The 21,560-nt window shown below is 44.1% G+C and overlaps 1 protein-coding gene across 12 annotated transcripts in view; it reads left to right on the forward strand.

The window, feature by feature from the left end:
• Positions 1–2,478: 2,478 nt before the first annotated feature.
• The window catches only part of Fn1 (fibronectin 1), a 72,557-nt gene continuing 53,475 nt past the window's right edge, over positions 2,479–21,560 (forward strand). For 7 of the 12 annotated variants that reach the window (XM_045148551.1, XM_045148556.1, XM_045148554.1 and 4 more), the window contains exons 1-12: positions 2,499–2,793; positions 4,400–4,528; positions 5,350–5,487; positions 6,810–6,941; positions 8,236–8,373; positions 11,122–11,280; positions 12,587–12,748; positions 14,154–14,333; positions 14,912–15,088; positions 16,308–16,460; positions 17,558–17,686; positions 18,553–18,696. In XM_045148551.1, the coding sequence (XP_045004486.1) occupies positions 2,640–2,793; positions 4,400–4,528; positions 5,350–5,487; positions 6,810–6,941; positions 8,236–8,373; positions 11,122–11,280; positions 12,587–12,748; positions 14,154–14,333; positions 14,912–15,088; positions 16,308–16,460; positions 17,558–17,686; positions 18,553–18,696 (1,795 nt within the window). In that variant the 5' untranslated portion in view covers positions 2,499–2,639. Of the gene's footprint in view, positions 2,794–4,399; positions 4,529–5,349; positions 5,488–6,809; positions 6,942–8,235; positions 8,374–11,121; positions 11,281–12,586; positions 12,749–14,153; positions 14,334–14,911; positions 15,089–16,307; positions 16,461–17,557; positions 17,687–18,552; positions 18,697–21,560 lie in introns of all 12 variants that reach the window. The other 5 variants (XM_045148552.1, XM_045148558.1, XM_045148559.1 and 2 more) reach the window with 2 other exon arrangements.

A 21,560-nucleotide genomic window follows, 5' to 3' on the forward strand; every position in this document is an offset into this window, starting at 1 on the left:
ACTTTACTTTTAAGAAGCCATCTGTCATTCTATTCTTCAGAATTCTTTAGGGAACTTAATGAATTCTTGGGACACTAGACAGAGTCAGTGTGGTCTTTAAAATTTAATTATCTCCGAGTTAGAGATAATAGAGGCATAATTACAAGGGATTTTGATAATGAAAGAATACTGTAGCAAGCCCTTTAACTACATATCTTAACTGCATGTCTCCCAAAGTTAAAAAAAAAAAAAAAACTTTCAAGAAAAAAGACAAACTCCCAAAACGTTACTATAACATTCAAATTTTGTTATGTGTTCATTTGTGAGATATTAGAGATTTTCCAGTTCCTTAACTTGTTTTTCTGTGGGACAGAAATATAACTTTCGTCTAAAATGTAAAATAAACCCCACCCCCCGCTTAGGGTTCTCACAAGGTATACTTTTCTAATTTATTTTGAGTATAGTAAATTTATTAAAATCTCACCTTTTTTTAGTAGACAAAATGCTCTTCTTTTTTTTTTTTTTGGTTTTTCGGGGTAGGGTCTCACTCTAGCCCAGGCTGACCTGGAATTCACTATGGAGTCTCAGAGTGGCCTCGAACTCATGGCAATCATTTTACCTCTGCCTCCTGAGTGCTGGGATTAAAGGCGTGCGCCACCACGCCCGGCTTCAAAATGCTTTTTTTTTTAAAAAAAAAAACTTTATTTCCTTTCTCCAGAATGTACATATTTTAAGAAAGCTCCCCCTCAGGTTATCTTGCCGGCATCCGGACTTCCAGGTATTCCCCCCGCCCCCCCAACCACCACCACCACCTGGGACTCTTCCCAGAAGTTTACCTACTGTTTTACAAGGAGCCTTTTACATTTGAAAGAGAAAGCTGTTTTGTCAAATGATGAGAAATTCCAAAAAAACTCTAGTCCAGACAGGATTCTAAATTTGGGGCAATCTCTGGCACTGTTTCAATTAGGAATGTTGGTCACAGAGATTCCTCAAGAGTTATTTTACACCACTTAAAGGAAACTGATATTTGCTGGGATTCCCCCCCCCCCGCTTAATTCCCTACATCAATAAAAACAAACAACAGTTCTGCGTCTTTAATGAGTTGAGGGTTTCATAGACCAGAGAGTTCACTTTACCCTTACGACAGTGACTGAGGGTGAAACTTTTGGAGAAATCAAGTACCTTTCAGAAATAAGTCTAACTTTGCTAGTAGCTTTGCCATATCTCGAAGCAGAAGGATCCCCTCGCTCTAGAGCTGAGGAGGGGAGTAAAACTGGGGGTCGGAGCTCCCCTACTCTTGAAGCCCTCCAGAAGCAAGGGGCCCACGTGACAACCGAGTTGAGGGTCCCCTGCCTGCCACGTCCCCGCGCGCCCCTCGCCCTCTAAGTGCACAAGGACGCAGGAGACTCTTAAGTGGAACTTTGCACATTCTGGAGCAAATAATCTAAATAAAAAAAAAATTGGCGGTGGGGGAGGACGGGTGGCGGAATTCTATGATGACATCGCCGTCTGCAAAAAGAGAATGCCAGATGAACTAGACGTGGGGGCTGGAGGGCGGCAAGAGTGAGGTGAGGGGTCTTCCTGACCCCCCCCCCCGCCAGGTCTTTACCGAGTCCCACAAAATCCCTGCTTTGTGCAAACGGCCCAGCGAACGTGGCACCCACGCAGGGTTTTCCAGCCTTCGAAGCCAGCCTCACTTCCCACTTCTCACGATTTCTCTTCCGATGGGAACGGCACCCCATTCCCCAGGAAAGGGAAAACTTTGCCGTATAAGTTTTTTTTTGTTGTTGTTGTTGTTCAGTAACTGTTGCTTCGTGCTTTCAAAGCAAGAATCAATAAAGTCCCGGTACCGGGTGACTTTTGGGGCCGGGTCCTTGGCCGGCCTGCGCTTGGGGCGCGGAGAACCGGGGTCCCCGGGTGGACACCGGCCACCGCCCCGCCCTGGGACGGCCAAGTCTGGATTTTTGCAGCTCCAAGGTGGTGGCTGCTTTATGGTTTTTTTTTTCCTCCCCACAAAACCTACTCCTGTGAGCACAGACTTTTCTCAGAGGTGACGCAATGTTCTCAAACACCACCACAGCTACCAATAAAAAAGGAAAAGGGAAGGGGGGGGTGAAGCCTTGCATCCCCCCCCCCCACACCTCCCTGGTTCTCTCCAGTCCACACTTTCACAGCCACTTCCCATCCCTAACCCATCCCCACCCCCAACATCCTCCAAAAAAAAAAAAAAAAAGTTTGAGGACCGGAAAGAAAACCAAGGAGAGACAGAAAAAAAAAAAAAAAGTTCTCCAGCCCCAGTCCTGGCGGGCCATCAGCATCTCTTTTGTTCGGGGCGAATCCACAGTCCCCCGTGACGTCACCCGCACTCGGGGCCAATGGGGGGAGCGGGAGCGCGCGTCCCTCCTCCGGGCGCGCAGGGCCTCGCGGGGGGCGGGGGGCACTGTCCCGATATAAGCCCCGGCTCCCGGGGCCCGGCCGCCCGCACCCTCCGCGCTGCACACGTAGGGCACGAGGGGGAGCGCGCCCCGGGGACCTGCAGACACAACTTGGGTGCCTCTCCCCCGTCCCCTTCCCCATCCTCGGGGACTCTTCCCGCAGTTGCTACTCGGTGGTCACTTTGCCTCCCGGGGAGGGTGGCTGTGTCCCCTCTCCGAGTCAAGATGCTCCGGGGTCCGGGACCCGGCCTGCCGCTGCTGCTGTTGGCGGTCCTGTGCTTGGGGACCGCGGTGCGCTGCACCCGAGCCTCCAAGAGTAAGAGGCAGGCTCAGCAAATCGTGCAGCCCCAGTCCCCGGTGCCTGTCAGTCAAAGCAAGCGTGAGTACCGACGGCCCCGGGGCTGGGACAGCCTGGCGGCGGGGAGGGGACCAGACAGCGCCCCGATGAAGTTGTGGCTGAAGTTTTGCGCGCGCGCGCGCGTGAGTGTGAGTGTGTGAGTGTGCGCTTCGTGGAGGAGACAAAAGGCTTTTTGGATTGATCAGGTTTGGGGCGTGTGTGTGTGTGTGTGTGTGTGTGTGTGTGGTGTGTTGGGGCAGAAGTACGCAAAAGAGACTCCCTTGAGGGCATGGGACTCTGCGATGTCTAGTGAATTCTGCACCTTCAGATTGTCTTGTGAATTAATGAAAATTCTTGCCTTTGAAGAGAACAAGAGATAATGTGTAAAATTTCCATCTGTGATGAGCGTGGTCCTTATTCCTCATTATTTTCTTTGTTGCTAGGTACTTGCCTAAGTATTTTAAAGATAGGCCAGGGGAAAGCTTATCTACATAGCGAGGTAGTTTCTGACCAACTTTTTTAAAAAAAAGAGTTGTAAATTGGGTCAGATTGCTCTGTGGCGCCTAGGAATTACCAAGAACGGACTGGAATTCCTCTTTCAGGTTTTCATTTTCAGACACACCCTCCCTCCCTTTACCTTGGCTAGAGGGAACCTCAAAGTTGCTCCCCCCCCAAAAAAAAACACACTTTTTTTTTTTTTCCCCCCGAGACAGGATCTCTAACTTGTTTGATAGTAGTTCTCTGCTCTGAAGCCTAGGCTGGCCTCAAACATGTGGCAATCCTCCTCATCAGCCTTCTCAGTTCTGGGGTCGCAAGTATGGCCCTATCATGCTTGCCTGAAAGTTCTCCTTGACTTGAGCTTTTGTATTGAAGTTCCTTACTTTTTGTTGTTGTTTGTTTGTTTGCTTGTTTTGGGGTAGGGTCTCACTTTATAGTCCAGGTTAATGTGAAATTCACTCTGTAGTCCAAGGCTGGCCTTGACTCACAGCGATCCTCCTATCCCTGCCTCCCCAGTGCTGGGATCAAAGGTGTGCACCGCCACGCCCTGCTTCGGTATTTTTACATCTTTCAAAAAATTTTTTAATTACTTTTTAATTTCAGGGCTGGAGAAATGGCTCAATGGCCAAATCACTTGCCTGCAAAGCCTAACAACCAGGGTTCAATTCCCCAGTACCCAAGTAAAGCCAGATACACCAGGTGGCACAAGGTCTGGAGTTCTTTTGCAGTGCCACTATGCCCTGACGCGCCCATTCTCTCTATCCGTCTCTCTTCTCTCTCTGCTTGCAAATAAATAAATAATTAATAAAGAAATAAAAGTATTGTTAATTACCTACCTTTCGAAATGCTTATTTCTTTGTAGTCCTGAGCAGACAGATGATCTCATTGCATAACATTAAACTGAGTTAAGAGATTTTTAAAAAATATACAAATATCCGCCTATATAAATTGTGCTTAATTCTTGGGATAGCTCCTTTCTATATTTTAGTAGAATATTGCTTATGGTTCTTCAGGTGTTCTGATAATTGACTTACTTCTCTATATTTGATGTTTAGGCTCACCAATTCACATATATTAGGAAAATTATGAAACTTGTTCAGGGGAAAGGAGGGACGGAAGTGTCATAACTTTTTTCTTCGATCTTTTCCAGCTGGTTGTTTTGACAATGGGAAACACTATCAGATAAACCAGCAATGGGAGCGCACCTACCTAGGCAATGCCTTGGTTTGTACCTGCTATGGAGGTAGCCGAGGCTTTAACTGCGAGAGCAAACCGGAACGTGAGTGGCGAAGGGTCTGGTCACCAGCATCCTTTCATAGATGTTGTCCTTCTAAAGCACATGCAACTTTCACCTTAAAAATAACTATGCCAAACTAGTTTCCAAAATCTTCTTGTTTGTCTCTACATTTTAGATAAGAGAATGAAAGATTTTACTTATCCTCCTTCCGTTAGACATAAAAAAAAGTTTTTAAAAGTTTGCTTGTAAAAGTTTATTAGAAAGTTATCTCGGATCTTTAAGATTGTGGGACAAAAGCCACTTTTGAGGCACTAGGCTATACAGACAGTGTGCCAGCAGCAGTTCAATGAAAGACCATTAACTGCTCCTCAGACTTTGAAGCCCATTGATAGGTTTCTTGAAAATTTAGAGTAAGTCCTTCAGAAACACTGGGGTGGTTAGGAGGGAACTATCTGCTAGGATCAACAAAGGCCAGCGCCTGCTGGGAGGTGGGGATCTTCAAACTGTTTGCTTTTCCTGTGGACCTTGGTTTGATTTCCCCAGTGACTGGAATCTGAAATCCTTTCTTAGCAATCTAGCTGCTGGTCATAGGGTCATAGTACTCTGTGTGGCTTTTTTTCCCCCCCCCCTGAGAATTCCTTATAGTACAAATTAATTTATAGAACCTTGGAGAGTTTGTCAAAAGTCGAACACTTTGGTGCTATTAGAGCCTCGGTCAAGAGTCTGTAAGTCTCACTTCCTGTCCAACCTGCAGTTGAGCCCTAGAACGGAAAAGTGGGGTTTCCTGTAGGATGGATTAGTGGGACAGAAAAGCTTGCTTATTTATGTATGTGAAGCTCACACACACTCTTTCTTCCCCACAGCTGAAGAGACTTGTTTTGACAAGTATACCGGGAACACTTACCGAGTGGGTGAGACTTACGAACGCCCTAAAGATTCCATGATCTGGGACTGTACCTGCATCGGGGCTGGGCGAGGGAGGATCAGCTGCACCATTGCAAGTAAGGAATGCATTCTCCACCTGTGATCTGTTACCATAAGTGAGAATTTCTCTGTTAAGTGCTCCTGCCGTCTTATGTTACCCATGACCGAGTATTTCTCACTTTGGGGATTTACCCCTGATGGGTGACCACATAGTCTTCCACCTTCACCCAACTGCTGGCAGTGTTTCTGGAAGCTGAGTCCAAGCAGTGGGTAAAGTCAGTGTTTAAAGTATGTGTGTGTGCACGCATACTTACAAACTTAGGATATTTACCTATGTTAAATTACCTGGGTATCTTCAGGAGATTTACCTATTTTAAATTACCTAGGTATCTTCAAGCCAGACTGATCATGTGGGTATCTGCAGTGATTGAGAAGTTGTTCATGAGGAGTGAAGCAGACATGCTTCTGTCCTTTTTTTGCTTGTGACACCAAGATAATCTTGCATCTCAGAGTCTGGATTCTTTATGACAAATAGGTTATACCAAGAAAGCAAAGCTCTTTTCCTAGGGAAGACATGGATTGAATGATCTACTCTGTGTCTCTAATTAATAATTACCAATGTTCTCTGTTAAAAACTACCCTTTAGGGGGCTGGAGAGATAGCTTAGCAGTTAAGGTGCTTGCCTCTAAAGACTGAAGGACCTAGGTTCAATTCCCCAGTACCCATGTAAGCCGGAAACACAAGGTAGCACGTGTGTCTGGAGTTTGTTTGCAGTAGCCCCGGTGTGCCCATTCTCATTTTCTGCTTTCTCTCTCAAATAAATAAATAACCCTTTAAACAAGTCAGCTTGAAGACTGTCCAAAAGAACAAGTCACTCTCTTGTTAAGAGTCAGAGGTCCACAGTACTTACAGTCTAGCATACCAATTTAGCCTGTGGATGGACCACTGGAGTTAAGTCTAAAAAAATAAAAGGATTTCCATGCTCATGGATATGTCTGCCTGCTTTCCATCAAAGTGACACTTCTGCCCCATATTGGAGTGGTATGATCGTGATGGTCCTTTCATTCAGGTAATCTGGGCTCACCTTGCTGTATGCATGGAAGCCATGTCTCCAAGCCTTTCTTTCTGTGATTTAGGACCCAATTTCCTGGAATCTCTCCAGGGAACCATTATTCATGACCTCTTTGCCATTCAGATTACAATATGGTCCCTTATGTCTTAAGCAAGACATGTAATTGAGTTGTGAGCAGATCTGTCAGTTTTTCCTCTGCCTCTGGTGGGAAGGCTCTGTATCTCATTTTGGCCCACATAATCACCTATCCTAGTAGAACATGAGATTCCTCTCTCCCTAATTCTCCATCCTCAGCTCTCTTTAACACATGCCCTTTGTCTTAAACAGACCGCTGCCATGAAGGGGGTCAGTCCTACAAGATCGGTGACACCTGGAGGAGACCACATGAGACCGGTGGTTACATGTTAGAGTGCGTGTGTCTGGGTAACGGGAAAGGAGAGTGGACCTGCAAGCCCATAGGTGTGTGGCTCTCGAGGGTGGATGCAGGCAGGGATGCATAGCAGCTATATTTATTGTTCAGCTAAATCAGAATCACATCTATGTGGACAGGAAATCTAAATTCTGATAGGAAAAAAAACATAGTGAAGTAGAGGCCGGGCTTGGTGGCACAAGCCTTTCACCTTAGCACTTGGGAGCCAGAGGTGAGTTCAAGGCCACCCTGGGACTACATAGTGAGATCTAGGTCAGCCTGGGCTAGAGCGAAACCCTACCTCAACCAACCAAAAATAAATGAATAAATAAAATAAAATAGTGAAATGGGAATTTCATTCAAACAGTGACATATCATTTGATCCATAGCCTTTAAAGAAATGCAATCACCAAGATCCTAACCACATATGGATATTTTAATCTTGGTTGAAAGCACAAGATGGGGTTGAAAGATTTTAGGAACAAGTCATTTCTTTTGTTTATATCTGATGTCAGGTTCCTCCTTGGTTGAGATCTAAGTGATTTAAGAGAAAAAGAAAATGACACTTCTGACACATTTCTTTGTTGGAATTCACTGGAATGAAACCAAATGGCAGGTGCTCTGGTCACACCTTGGTAATTTCTTTTCAAAAAACAAAGCAAACAAACAACAACAAAAAACTAAGCTCCTAGTCTCAGTCCACAGTTGATTTTGTCTTTTAATGTTCTCTAATGCAGTTTTAGGTTTTTCGAGATAGTCTCACTTTTTCTAGTCTGGGCTAACCTAGAATTCACTATGTGTCTCAAGATGGCCTTGAATGCATGGTGGTCTTGCTACTTCTGCCTCCCAAGTGCTAGGATTAAAGGTGTGTTCATCACCATGTCTGGCTCTAATGCAATTTTTGGCATTTTTTTTTTCTCTCCAGAAACCAAATTTTAAATAGCTTTCTTGTCATTTTTTTTAGATCCTCTGTAATTCATAATTGGTCATTCATAATTAGGACTGCAATCTTGCATATGCAGTCTCCCACAGAATTACATACAGGATTCTTTCCACTCAAAACGCTGGTGGGAAATGTGGGCCTGGCTGAAAATATGCAGTCCATGTAGTCATTTGGAGGACAGGATTTCTGCTGCCAACCCGGCTTGGGCTTCCCTTGGCTTTGGCTACTTGCTGTTTTCTTAGATGGAGGGTGTGCCTTCCTTTCTGAACAGAGTACCACTTAAAAAAAATGTGGCTGGGTTTTTGCTTACATGCTACCCTTTAAATTACAGGGAAACTGCTCAAGTTTAAATAACCTTTTTTTTTTTTTTTTTCCTATTCCTCTTCCAATCCTTTCTACAGCTGAGAAATGTTTTGATCATGCTGCTAGGACTTCCTACGTTGTCGGGGAAACCTGGGAAAAGCCCTACCAGGGCTGGATGATGGTGGACTGTACTTGTCTGGGAGAAGGGAATGGACGCATCACTTGCACCTCCAGAAGTATGTTTTAAATCTTTCTGTTGACTATCAGGCCAGGTACTGTTATCTGGATTTCTAGAGAGACTTGCTATGCTGGATCCCTGGAACACATCCAATACACCAACATGTTTTGGTAATTTTAGATACCAAGAAAAATTCTGTAACCAACATTCTTCCTCTTCAGGGAAGACTAAATCAATCAACAAGAGAATCTCAATTCAGTTATATCGAAGATGATCAACACTAAAAAGAACTTTAATGTGTATTCAAAACTAAATATGTCATGATAGAACTGAAGGTTGTCATTGAGATGTTTTTTGTTTAATGAGGGGAGTAAAGTCAGGTTAAAACTGCACTTGACACCCACTGCATAGTAGAGGAGGCTGAATGAAGGCTCTCTGCCAAGTCCCCCAGTTAGAAGTACTGGGAAGCCTTAACCTCCACAGCACTGCTTTCATTCTCTTAAGCTTCCAATTCTGTGCTTTGGAGGTGATGAATGCCTTTCTCATCTCTCTGACCCAAGCGCTCTTTGAAGTCTGGGATATTTTCCAATTCATATTTTCTTCCTATGCTACCTTATGCAAAATAAGTGCTTGTATAAAATTCCATGGAATAGGATGGGAGAGATGGCTCAGCGGTTAAGGTACTTGCCTCCAAAGCCTAACAACCTGTGGTTGATTCCCCAGTAGCCACGTAAAGCCAGATGCACAAAGTAGCCCAAACATCTCATTCATTTCCAGCCGCTAGAGGCCCTGGTGTACCCAATATTCTTTCTCTCTCAAATTAAAAAAATCCCATGGAATAAATTGCTTGTCTTTGAGAAACTTTGCCCAGCTTGCTATGGGAAGAGGTTTTTTTTTTTTTTTTTTTTTTTAATTTTATTTATGAGAGAGAGAACATTCCAGCCTCTTACTGCTGCAAAATGCACCACTTTGTGCAACTGGCTTTACATAGATACTGGAGGAATCCAGGCTAGCAGGCTTTACACTCAAGGGCCTTTAACTGCTGAGCCATCTCCCCAGTCCAGAAGAGGTTTACATAATAAGTAAAAGAATGTATTAAACTTCTAAGGCCTTGGAAGATTAAAGATCCTCACATTTAAATGAAAAAAGGTCTAATAAGACAGTAAGGTTTGGTTAAATATTATTTTCCATGATTTAGTTTTGGCTTAGCAAAGAATTTGAATTTGGATGAGCATTTTATTAGTTAGTCATTTTAAAATAGATTAGCTTAAATAAAATATAAAAAAAAATATAAAACTTCCAAGGTTTGAGATTATACAAAAGGAGCCTTGGAGACCAAAGGTAGCAATGAAGACTTGAAGACAGTCTTAGAAGGAACACTAAGGATTCCTGAGTCCAACTTCTTCACAGCACTAACAAGCTTTCTAACACACAATTCAAAAAGGCCATTTTGTTGGTGAATCTTGTTTTTGGTTTTTCAAGGTGGGGTCTAGCCCAGGCTGACTTGGAACTCACTATGTATGTAGTCTCAGGGTGACCTCAAACTCAATGGGATCCTTCTACCTCAGCCTCCCTTGAGTGCTGAGATTAAAGGATGCAACACCACTATTGTTGCTGATTCTTGATTGATAGTTTGTTTGTTTTTTTTCTCCTCTCTCTTTCTGTTTTGTTTTGCTTAAAACAGGGTCTCACCCGAAGTCTGGTTGACCTGGAATGTACTCTGTAGCCCAGACTGGTTTCTGACTCTGGTCACCCCCCTCCTTACTTCAGCACCCACAGTGCTGGGATTAAAGGTGTGCCCCGCCACCCCCTGCTGATTTTTATTTTATTTCATTTTGTCTCTTGGGTTTTTTTTTTTTTTTTGAGACTAAGTATGCAAGAATGACCTTGAACCTAGATGTTGGTTTTACAATAGTGGGCTGCCACCTAGGACTTTGTTGATTTTTGTGTTTTTTTGAGGTAGGGTTTCACTCTAGCTCAGGCTGTCCTGGAATTCCCTATGTAGTCTCAGGGTGGCCTCCCACCTCTACCTCCCAAACCTGGGATTAAAGGAGTGCACCACCTCACCCCACCCAGCTACTTCGTTGATTTTTATATGAGTGTTTGAGTGTAGGGTAAGAGAACACTTAGCCAAAGAAATGGTTAGTTTTCAGAAAGGTTTTACTTAACAAATAAAGATACTCCTGGCATTTTATAGCTTGGGGCAATTGGTAGAGGCCTTTCAGACTTGTATGCCTGCCTGTTGTTCCAGGGTTTTACAGAAAGTTCCCCAGTGAAAGGCAAGCTATATCCGGTAATTACTAGGAGAAAGCCTAGGAGAGTAAAAGGGGGAAAGAAATTACCAGAGCATGAAGTCGGTCACAGAAACAGTGGGAATGTATGGAAAGTAAAATGAGAAAATTAGAGAAAAATACTGGACAAGTTTTTTTTTTGTTTTGTTTTTCAAGATAGGGTCTTGCTCTAGTCCAGGCTGACCTGGAATTCACTATGTAGTCTCAGACTGGCCTTGAGCTCCCGCGATCCTTCTACACCAGCCTCCTCCGTGCTGGAATTAGAAACGTGCCTGAGGACGGATTTTGTTTCTTGTGCAAATGGAGAAGCCCAGCTAGACTGAGCGGAGCGGAGCTGGCCCTGCGCTCTCCGCAGGTCTCCCCCGTCTGGGGTCTGGGGTCGGCAGCACCAGCGCTGACTTGGAGCACATGACCACTCTGTGGTTACAGGCTCTCAGTGACTGTGCTCCTTAGAATCAACTACCTGCCAGTGTTCAACCCGATTTCCGTGTTTAACCGCTTCCTTTCTGAAACAGACAGATGCAACGATCAGGACACGAGGACATCCTACCGGATCGGGGACACCTGGAGCAAGAAGGATAACCGCGGGAACATGCTGCAGTGCGTGTGCACGGGCAACGGCCGCGGGGAGTGGAAGTGTGAGAGGCACGCCTCCGTGCAGAGCACCGGCACCGGTGAGCGCAGTGGCTGACCCACCCACGGAACTCACGGTCTCAGCTGAGAAGATGAGGCCATTTGCATAGTGTTGGTTGTTCATTTCCCTTTTAATGTCGAGTGTTAGCTGAATTTTGGAAGAAATCTTTAAATGAAATGAAAGTGCACTTCAGGGAATGGGAAATGGCTTACCTCTGAGACATGAGAGGTTTGAAAAAAAACAGGGGGGCTGGAGAGATGGCTCAGTGGTTAAAGGGATTTGCCTGTAAGCTGGCCAGTTCTGATTTTATTCCCCAGTACCCACGTAAAGCCAGATGCACAAGTAGCGTATACATCTGAAGTTTGTATGCAGTGGCAAGAGCCCTTGGTGTGCCCATCCTTTCTCTCTCTCAAATAAATTTAAAAAAGAAAAATGAATGGACTCTGGCTGAAGATTGTGGGTTAAATCCAACACCCAAACAAACAATAATAATTTGAAAAAGTTGGTTGTTAGAAAAGAAAATTGAAAACAAACAAAACTACCAACCTGCTGAGAAACAAAATTGGGAAAGAGTCTAACTTCTAAGAAATCCAGCATGGCTGTCCAGGGTGCTTCCCAATGAGTGCAATTTGCAAGAAGAGAGGAGGTCTGCTGAAGACTGTCACAATCCCCGAAAGTCAGTCCCAGAAAGAGAGGGCCCAGCTGTGTCGAGCTTAGGAGAGCTGCTGAGAGGAAAGGGAAGTGGACTGCGGTATAAAGCAGGTTCATGAGGGTGGGACAGAAAGACAGCAGGCAGGAATAAAATGCAGCTCAGGTAGACTGAGGCATAGAGCAGGGGAGAGAGTGACCGGAGTGAGGCAGGAAGTACGCTGTGGAGATCTGTACCCTTGAGTGACACAATGTCTATGTCACTTAGAAATATAATCCTGGTGGCTCCAGATGAGACCTTGGTAGGTAGGGTTTTATGGAAGACTTTGAAGGTTGAATGAAAGGCAAAAATGTTGAGTGAGAGGAACATTTCTTTCAAGTTGCAGGCAGTGGTAGTAACATGGAATTAAGAGTGATGCCTGGGGCCGGGCGTGGTGGCGCACGCCTTTAATCCCAGCACTTGGGAGGCAGAGGTAGGAGGATTGCCATGAGTTCAAGGCCACCCTGAGATGACAGAGTTAATTCCAGGTCAGCCTGGACCAGAGTGAGACCCTACCTCGAAAAACCAAAAAAAAAAAAAAAAAAAAAGAGTGATGCCTGGCAGATCCCGAGGGCCCTCACTCAGCTCTTAGTTATCTTTTCTCATCCAGTTTTTGTGACCTGCATTCTCATGCCTTTAGCGTCTGGTTCCTTTGCAGATGTCCGAACAGCTATTTACCAGCCCCAGCCTGCCTCATATGGCCACTGTGTCATGGACAGCGGTGTGGTCTACTCCGTGGGGATGCAGTGGCTGAAGACGCAAGGAAACAAGCAAATGCTCTGCACCTGCCTGGGCAATGGAGTCAGCTGTCAGGAGACAGGTAGACTTTATATCCGTGCACAGACGAGTGCCGGTAACTTGTTAGTCATTTTCGAAAAATACAAAGCAATAAAATTAGAAAAGCTTATGATTTGGGTTGGAGGGATGGCTTAGTGGTTAAAGCGCTTGCTTCCAAGTCAAAGGACCCAGGTTCAATCCCCCATGTAAGTCAGATGCACATGGTGGTGCATGCTTCTGGATGGAGGAGGCCCCACCACACCCATTCTCTCTCTCTCTCTCCCCCTCCTTTTCTCCTTTTGTTTCTTTCTTTCAAATGAATAACTACAAAGTTTTTTTTTTAAGTAAAGAAAATCTTATAACTCATCACTGTATGACAAATCATGATGACGTTTGACATTTGGCCACCATGCCCAGCCTCTTTTTTTTTTTTTTTTGTAGGTAGGATCTTACTCAAGCCCAGGCTGACCTAGAATTCATTATGTAGTCCCAGGCTGGCCTTAAACTCATGGCAATTCTCCTACCTCTACCTCCCGAGTGCTGGGATTAAAGGTGTGTGCCACCACGCCTGGCCCTAAAATGTATTTTTGTTCCCATCATGAGGATCAAACTGCTTTGTATTTTTTTTTTTTTTCTTTGAGGTAGGGTTTCACTCTAGCCCATGCTGACCTGGAATTCACTATGCAGTCTCAGGGTGGCCTTGAACTCCCAGTGATCCTCCTACCTCTGCCACTGCAGTGGTAGAATTAAAGGCGTGCACCACCACCCCTGGCTTGCTTTGTATTGGTTTTGTTTGCCAAAAATGTTGCTACAAAAGTTTCCTGAATATCTAATGATCTGTATCTTATATACTAAATCTCAAATTTTAGAGACATGTCTCATAAAAGTGCAACACATGTCTCTAAGTTACAAACATGGCAGTCACAAAGAAAATTTCACTAGGGGCTGGAGAGATGACTCAGTGGTTAAGGCACTTGCCTGCAAAGCCTAATGACCCGGGTTTGATTCCCCAGGACCCACATAAAGCCAGATACATAAGGTACAGATACATGCAGCACCTCGAAGACCCGGTGCACCCATTCGTCCTGTCTCTCTCTGCTTAGAAATAAATACATAAGATATAGTTTAAAACACATTTCACTAGGATAGCTTCACATACTATTTGTATGACCCAAACAGAGTCACACGTGCCTTTCCCCTCCCTGTCATCTTTGGTTAGCATCTTTGATAGACCTGTACTGATACAGCTTTACAAATGGAGAAACTGAGGCCTGGCAGCAGAAGTGTTTACCCAAGGGCATTGACAGAGGAGCTCAGGCCCATGGCCCCTCCTGAGTAATCATGCCTCCTGACCTAGAGCAGCTAGACGGCCCTTGGCACTCCCTGCTTCTTCCTCTGAGTGTGGGAAGGCAGCCCTATTGACCTGAGATGTGTTTTTGATTTTACAGCTGTGACCCAAACTTATGGTGGCAATTCCAACGGGGAGCCGTGTGTCCTCCCATTCACCTATAATGGCAGGACCTTCTATTCCTGCACCACAGAAGGGCGCCAAGATGGCCACCTGTGGTGCAGCACGACTTTGAATTATGAGCAGGACCAGAAGTATTCTTTCTGCACGGACCACACTGGTAAGCGACCTAGGAGAAATCAGAGCAGCGAGGGCTGTGCCCGCAGTCAAACCATTCGTGGTGAGGGCGCCCAAGAAGCAGCATGTAGGATGTGTTTGGACCCCAGGGACACGGAGCTCATTTCACAGCTGAGACTCTTCCCATGTTCCCAGGAGCCACTGGGAACTGACATTAAGGAGAAAGCCCTGTGGTTCTATTATTTTGACACCTAGGGATTATGAGTGATTAAAGATACTCACATATTGAAATCAGTGGATGAACCCACAGAGCTGAGAAGTACAGGATAAATGTCTGAGTGCCTCTGCTTATCTTCTGGCTAAAACCGTATTTTACACAAAGCTATCATTTAATCTTTTTCTTCTTGGCTGGGTAAGTGAGAGAGAATGCGAGATTTCAATCTGTTTTGAAGGTGAAGATGAAAACTGTGTTAAGAAGCTTAGCACTATATAGTCAGATATCTTTCAACCTGGGAATATTCCCGCTGGGAGTTAGTAGCAGGAACCTGCTCTCCCTAAGCCTCCTGTACATGTGGAAGCTCATCTGTAATTGTTTCACTGTTTGTGTGTTATCCTGGGCAGTTTTGGTTCAGACTCGAGGTGGGAATTCCAATGGTGCCTTGTGCCACTTCCCCTTCCTGTACAACAACCACAATTACACCGACTGTACTTCTGAGGGCAGGAGGGACAACATGAAATGGTGTGGAACCACACAGAACTATGATGCTGACCAGAAGTTTGGATTCTGTCCTATGGCTGGTAAGATGACCGGGGAACGCCCCTGGGGGCCGCAGGAACCGGCCGCTGACTTGTTGTTTACTTTTCTCCTTAAGACAACTTGGAAAATTATGCATATGTGTATGTATCATATGTATTATATATATATGCAAACTGAGAAGATAGACATCTAATCACTAATATGTTATAAAATCCCAGATGATTTGGTATCAAAAGTATATAAATTCACGGCTGGGGAGATGACTCAGTGGTTAAAGGTGCTTGCTTGAAAACCTTATTGGCCTGAGTTCGATTCCTCAGCACCCATGCAAAGTCAAAGTAGTGCATGTGTGGCACATGTGTACCCATGCACGCAAGCATGCACACACAAATATTTTTCAAGTGAATATAAACACAGTAAAATACATTTATTGGGCATGGGAATGTAAATTTGCAGCCGTGTGTCTGTAAAGAGTCCCTGGGTGAGTACCTTACAGTAATCAAACTGTGGTTGTCACAAACCTATAATTCTTCACACATGACTGGCATGATGCATTCTAACACTTGTTAACTACCAAAGTGATAAAAAAAGTAAAAATGGGAAAAAAATATGATACATAGAATTGTTTTAAGTCCCCAGTTTACCTTCATGAAAAAGAGGAACTAAATATTGATTATTTTGTTTTCAAATTTCAAGAGTTCCATTTGGTTTCCCAGTTGCAGAACCAGGAACCTGTGCTTTATGAAATGTGAAATGTGATAGAAGCAAGAAAACTCTACATTTTTATTTTTCTCATTCCAGCAACAGACATCATAGGGTATAAGAAGGAAACTCATTTTTGCTTGCAACTCTGTGCCCCAAATACAGTTTTACTTTGAACTAAAGTCAATTAAAACTAGGCAAAGTGAGGAGGCTGTAGTAAAAGTCAGTCTTTTAGAACAATGTGAGCCTGTGAAATGAATGTGTAGGGATTGTTCTCCAGTATTCCCCACCACGTTTCCTGGAATTGCCAAAACTTTGGACTATGTTTATGTCCCCCAGAGTTAGAAACTCATCTCATCAGCCCAGTAACATTTAGATATTGTTGAGGCATGCTCTTAGGGTATCTGGTGATTTTGCCTACATACCCATTTGGACCTTGTCATTTACTCTTAAATATTTTACTTATTTATTTGAGAGAAACAAAAAGGGGAAGATAGAGAGAGAATTGGTACAGCCAGGGCCTCTTACCAAGTGTATTTCTTACCCATTTTCTAACAGCCCATGAGGAAATCTGTACTACGAATGAAGGGGTCATGTATCGCATTGGAGATCAGTGGGATAAGCAGCATGACATGGGCCACATGATGAGGTGCACATGCGTTGGGAATGGTCGTGGGGAATGGACGTGCGTCGCCTACTCCCAGCTCCGAGGTATGCTGGCTCACTAGTGGAACTATTTCAGAAGGAAGGCACGAGTCCTGAGAGACAGGGCTGCTGCTGTGTTTACTGTGCTGGGGAAGTTTGTCATCCCCAGAAGCCAAATTCCAGAGCTCTGGAACATTCCCAGGATGTGAGTACTTAGGCTAAGCCTAAAGGATGCCTTCATAGGTGAGAACACCAACATGTGACCATTAGCTTTAGGTTGTGCCCTAGGACTTACTGAAGTTTGCTGCTCAAACATCTGATCTTTGCATAGCCAAACTTAAGACCCATAGAGAGGCTAATTTCCTTGTTCAAATTCAGTTTTGTTCCCTTTGGACCCAGTCATACAGGAGGAGTTGTTGACTTAGTAAAAACAATTTCAGTTTCCCATTTCTTTGTTTTGAAAAGTAACATTTAGGTAGAACTCTGAGCTGGTTAAGTATTCCACATAGCTAGTCTGCAGGTAGGGCCCTGACTTTATTTCTGTAATGATTTTCGGTGAGTGAAGCAGTCTGGGAGTAATCTTTATTGTGATGATGGCATCGCTGGAGGAGCCTTGCGACATGTACAAGAGCACTCTTTATTGCACGGATGAGGAAACAGACCCCAAGAGGGAAAATCATTTAAGGATTTCTCAGAATAACAAACAAGATTGATCTAATTTTTAAAAAACTGCGAACACCATAAATGCCATTTTATTTCCTTCCCATGTCTCTTCCTTCTTTACCCGTTACAGAGACCAGACTATGACATCATTCTGTGTGCTATGTTTATTTAATCTTCTTCTAACAAAGCAGATGTTTTGTTATCAACTAAGCAAGAAATTTAGACATATATGTGTTCCAAAATTGATTTTCCACAGGAAGGTGTATTCTTACCAGTCTTTAGTTGCATAAACTATGACAGTTATATCTATGAGTGAAAATGAGGAGGACCAAATACACTTTTTTTTGGGGGGGGGGAGCTTATTCTATACCAGTAGGAGAGTTATGTTAGTGGAAAGTGTTGAAAACTCAAGTGGTAGAACTATATGCTTTGAAAAGTAGTTTCTTTTTGTTACCACTGGCACTGAAAGCTCCTCACCTAGTCACCTGTTTCCTGAACAGATCAGTGCATTGTTGACGACATCACTTACAACGTGAACGACACGTTCCATAAGCGTCACGAGGAGGGACACATGCTGAACTGTACCTGCTTTGGTCAGGGCCGTGGCAAGTGGAAGTGCGATCCCATCGGTAAGCAGCGCCCGCGCCGCGCCTCCCCTCGCCTCGGGATGCTGGCCTGCAGGGCGCCTAAGGCAGTTTGACGCTTGTCAGCGAGTTCTCTGGTTCGCAGACAGTGCTGCAAAGGGTTTGCTCATTGTCAACCCGTCCGTTGCTCACCATCTCCTTGTAGTTGCTGAACTTGGTGACAAGTGTAACTCTGCTTTATCTGAGTGGAGTTTGTTCTTTGGTCCTAAGCCATGATAGTGCTTGCCATGACTGTTCATTCAATATCACAGGCAAAGGACTATGCCAATAAATACTTCTCTTAAAAAATACCCTAGGTTTTTTTTTGTTGTTGCTGTTTTTTGTCTCTCTCTCTCTGTTTTTGAGGTAGGGTCACACACTAGGGTAGGCTGTCCTGGAATTCACTATGTAGTCTCAGGCTGGCCTCGAACTCTCAGAGATCCTCCTACCTCTGCTTCCCAATTGCTGGGATTAAAGGCGTGCACCACCACGCCTGGCTTTTTAGTTTATTTTTTTTCTTAAAAAAAGATTTATTTTTATTATTTATTTATTAGAGTCAGAGAGGGAGAGAGAAAGAGCGAGAATGGGCATGCCAGGACCTCTAGCCTCTGCATACGAACTCCAGACACATACATGCACCACCATGTGCATCTGACTTATGTGGGACCTGGAGAATCAAACCTGGGTCCTTAGGCTTTGCAGGCAAACGTCTTAACTGCTAAACCATCTCTCCAGCTCTAATACTTTCTTTAAGGCAAAGAAACAAAAATATTTTAATTTCATCTGTTTGTAAGAAGAGTTGCAAATTTTTGTTCACATTCATAGACTATTGTGCTTTGGCACACTTTATCATTTCCTTGCATGTTTTCTAGATCAGTGCCAGGATTCAGAAACCCGGACCTTTTATCAGATTGGCGACTCGTGGGAGAAGTTTGTGCATGGTGTCCGATACCAGTGCTACTGCTATGGTCGTGGCATCGGGGAGTGGCATTGCCAGCCTTTACAGACCTACCCAGGTAAGCATTTCTGACAGTGAGCGATGAGTGGTCATAACAAGATATTATCTGTCTTTATTAATATTCAAGCCGTAATTGGGGGCCCCCTTCCCTATCCCATCCTTTTCTCATATCACTGTCCAATAATCAACTGGATTGCTAATAAAGTAATTCCTTACTCCAATCAAAAGGTATCAAAGGCTGTGAAAAGCTAAATGTTGATAATTTCATACTTTACACTGTCGAATACTCATTAGGTTAAAATATTCCAGTTTTATTTCACATTCATACCTGGAAATAGAAACCATAAAGTGGCTTTGGCTGGGAAAAAAGGTTGGCGGTTTCACATTCTGGTTCTTAAAGAGAAGACCCATAGAAAGAGGGCATGAGGTTCATTCAGCATGGAGTGTATTTTCGTCTACCATGCGCTCTATCCTGTGGTCTGAGTTCAGCTCGCCAGCACCCACTTAAAGGCTGAGTGGTAGAATGGGCCAGTCATCCCAGCAATGGGCAGGCAGAGACAGAAGACTCCCTGGGGCTTTCTGGCTAGCTCATGGAGCTGGATCGTGAGCTGCAGGTTTAGAGAGACCCGAAAACGACTGAGGAAGACACTCGGTGTTGGCCTCTAGCACACATGCATCCTATATGCATATGGTACCACACACACCCAACATATACATGCTCATAGAGGAAGAGAGTTAAGCTATCTTCCATTCCTCCACCTCCTCTTCTGCTCAGGGGGAGAGTGTAGCTAATTCTCTAGCTCTAACACTAGCCATTTGTGAAACTGAATGTCAACCACCCACCTGCATCCTTCATATGAACTTGAAACATCTACTACAAATTTACTATCAATTATATTATAAAGTTATAAAGCTACCATTGGGTTGGTTGGATTTTAAAAATGATACAAAGGATAGAAGTATTTAAGAAATACTATTAATATTTATGATCAATATTGGCAGTGCAGTTTGTTGAAAATAGTTTTTCATATTTTATTTTTTACATATAGATAATAAACCCTGGTAATTCCCTCCTCCCATTCCCCTTCCCAACTCCACTCTCCATCATATCCCCTCCCCCTCTCATCAGTCTCTCTTTTAGAAAATAGTTTTCTTTTCAGACCTTTTCTCTCTTAAAGTAAGCCACATAGCTGCTTGCTGGCAGCATTAAGGTAGACCTGTTGAATGGGACAGAGATTTACCTGTTTGCTGCACTTTAAAACCAGGAAATAGCCAAAGCTCATTGAGCCCTGAGGAGGTTCCAGGGAGAGGAGATGAGTGCTTGACCTTAGACACGCTGCTGCCTGCTTATCTGTGTGGCTGGTTTGCTTAGTGCCTCCTGCCTAGCATGTGGGGCCTTGAGAGTGTGGGAAGCATCAAGGAGCCATAGATTGCGGACAGACTGTCTCTGAGCCTTGCCCTGTTTATCCTTCCTCCACAGGACTTGGTAGAGTTGTTCAAACGAACAGAAAGATAACAGGCATGTGCTTTGTCAACAAGCAATCAGGAAAGCACAGCTCTCAGCAAATTAAGTAGAGAGAAAAGGTCCAAGTCAAAAAAAAAAAAAAAAAGAATCATGAATGTTTAACTTCTCCAGGGTCACCATTATTGGAAATTACTCATTTTGACCTTATTTTAAACTGATTTTGAAAGTGTAGATATTGTGCCATACTTTTTTTCTCAACCAGTTTATATAGTTCTTTTGAACAAACTGAATAAGAAAAGTAAAGACTTAACAATGATAATTGTTAGTGTCTGCCAGCTGGGTTGAAGGAAAAAGCTATCCTAACTAACCAGGCTCAAAGGATTATTGCAAATTTAAATTTAAATATTGCAAATGATGTATGCGTTTTTAACCTTCCTGGCTTCAAATTATATATGGTAGAGACAGTATAGGGATGAACAAGGATTTTATTGAGCTGGCAAAGTGTTGTACAAAGCAAACCTATCCTAAATCCCCTATTTGATTTAGCAGAGCTTCCTTAAAGGTGAACTGTGCCATAAGCCTAAATTTTTTGCTTTTCTTTAAAAAAAATTTATTTATTTGAGAGTGACAGATACAGAGAGAAAGACAGATAGAGGGAGAGAGAGAGAATGGGTGCGCCAGGGCTTCCAGCCTCTGCAAACGAACTCCAGATGCGTGCGCCCCCTTGTGCATCTGGCTAACGTGGGACCTGGGGAACCGAGCCTCGAACCGGGGTCCTTAGGCTTCACAGATAAGCGCTTAACCACTAAGCCATTTCTCCAGCCCCATAAGCCTAATTTTTTTTTAATTTATTTATTTATTTATTTGAGAGCGACAGACACAGAGAGAAAGACAGATAGAGGGAGAGAGAGAGAATGGGTGCGCCAGGGCTTCCAGCCTCTGCAAACGATCTCCAGACGCGTGCGCCCCCTTGTGCATCTGGCTAACGTGGGACCTGGGGAACCGAGCCTCGAACTGGGGTCTTTAGGCCTCACAGGCAAGTGCTTAACCACTAAGCCATCTCTCCAGCCCAAGCCTAAATTTTAAGAGAATTTCCCATCCATGCTAGAGGTCCGAGAAAGAACAAGCTTCGGTAGTCTCTCCTTCCCTTTCTTCTTGGTCGTGTCCCTGCCCCCTCCCCGTGTCCCTGTGACCGAAAGGGTGTGATTCATCTTAGAGGTTGACAGTTAAGTGCCTTTTTTGTTTGTTTGTTCGAGGTAACGTCTCACTCTAGCCCAGGATGACCTAGAATTCACTACGTAATCTCAGGCTGGTCTCCAACTCTCAGTGATCCCTCCGAGTGCTGGGATGAAAGGCATAGGCCACCATGAACGGCTGCGCTATCTCTTTAGACTTTGTTTTCAAAAAGATTTAACTTCACCCTCATAAGTGTTTTTTCTTCAATTGTTATTGACACC

Source organism: Jaculus jaculus, chromosome 4, assembly GCF_020740685.1.
Source record: "Jaculus jaculus isolate mJacJac1 chromosome 4, mJacJac1.mat.Y.cur, whole genome shotgun sequence".
NCBI lineage: Eukaryota > Metazoa > Chordata > Mammalia > Rodentia > Dipodidae > Jaculus > Jaculus jaculus.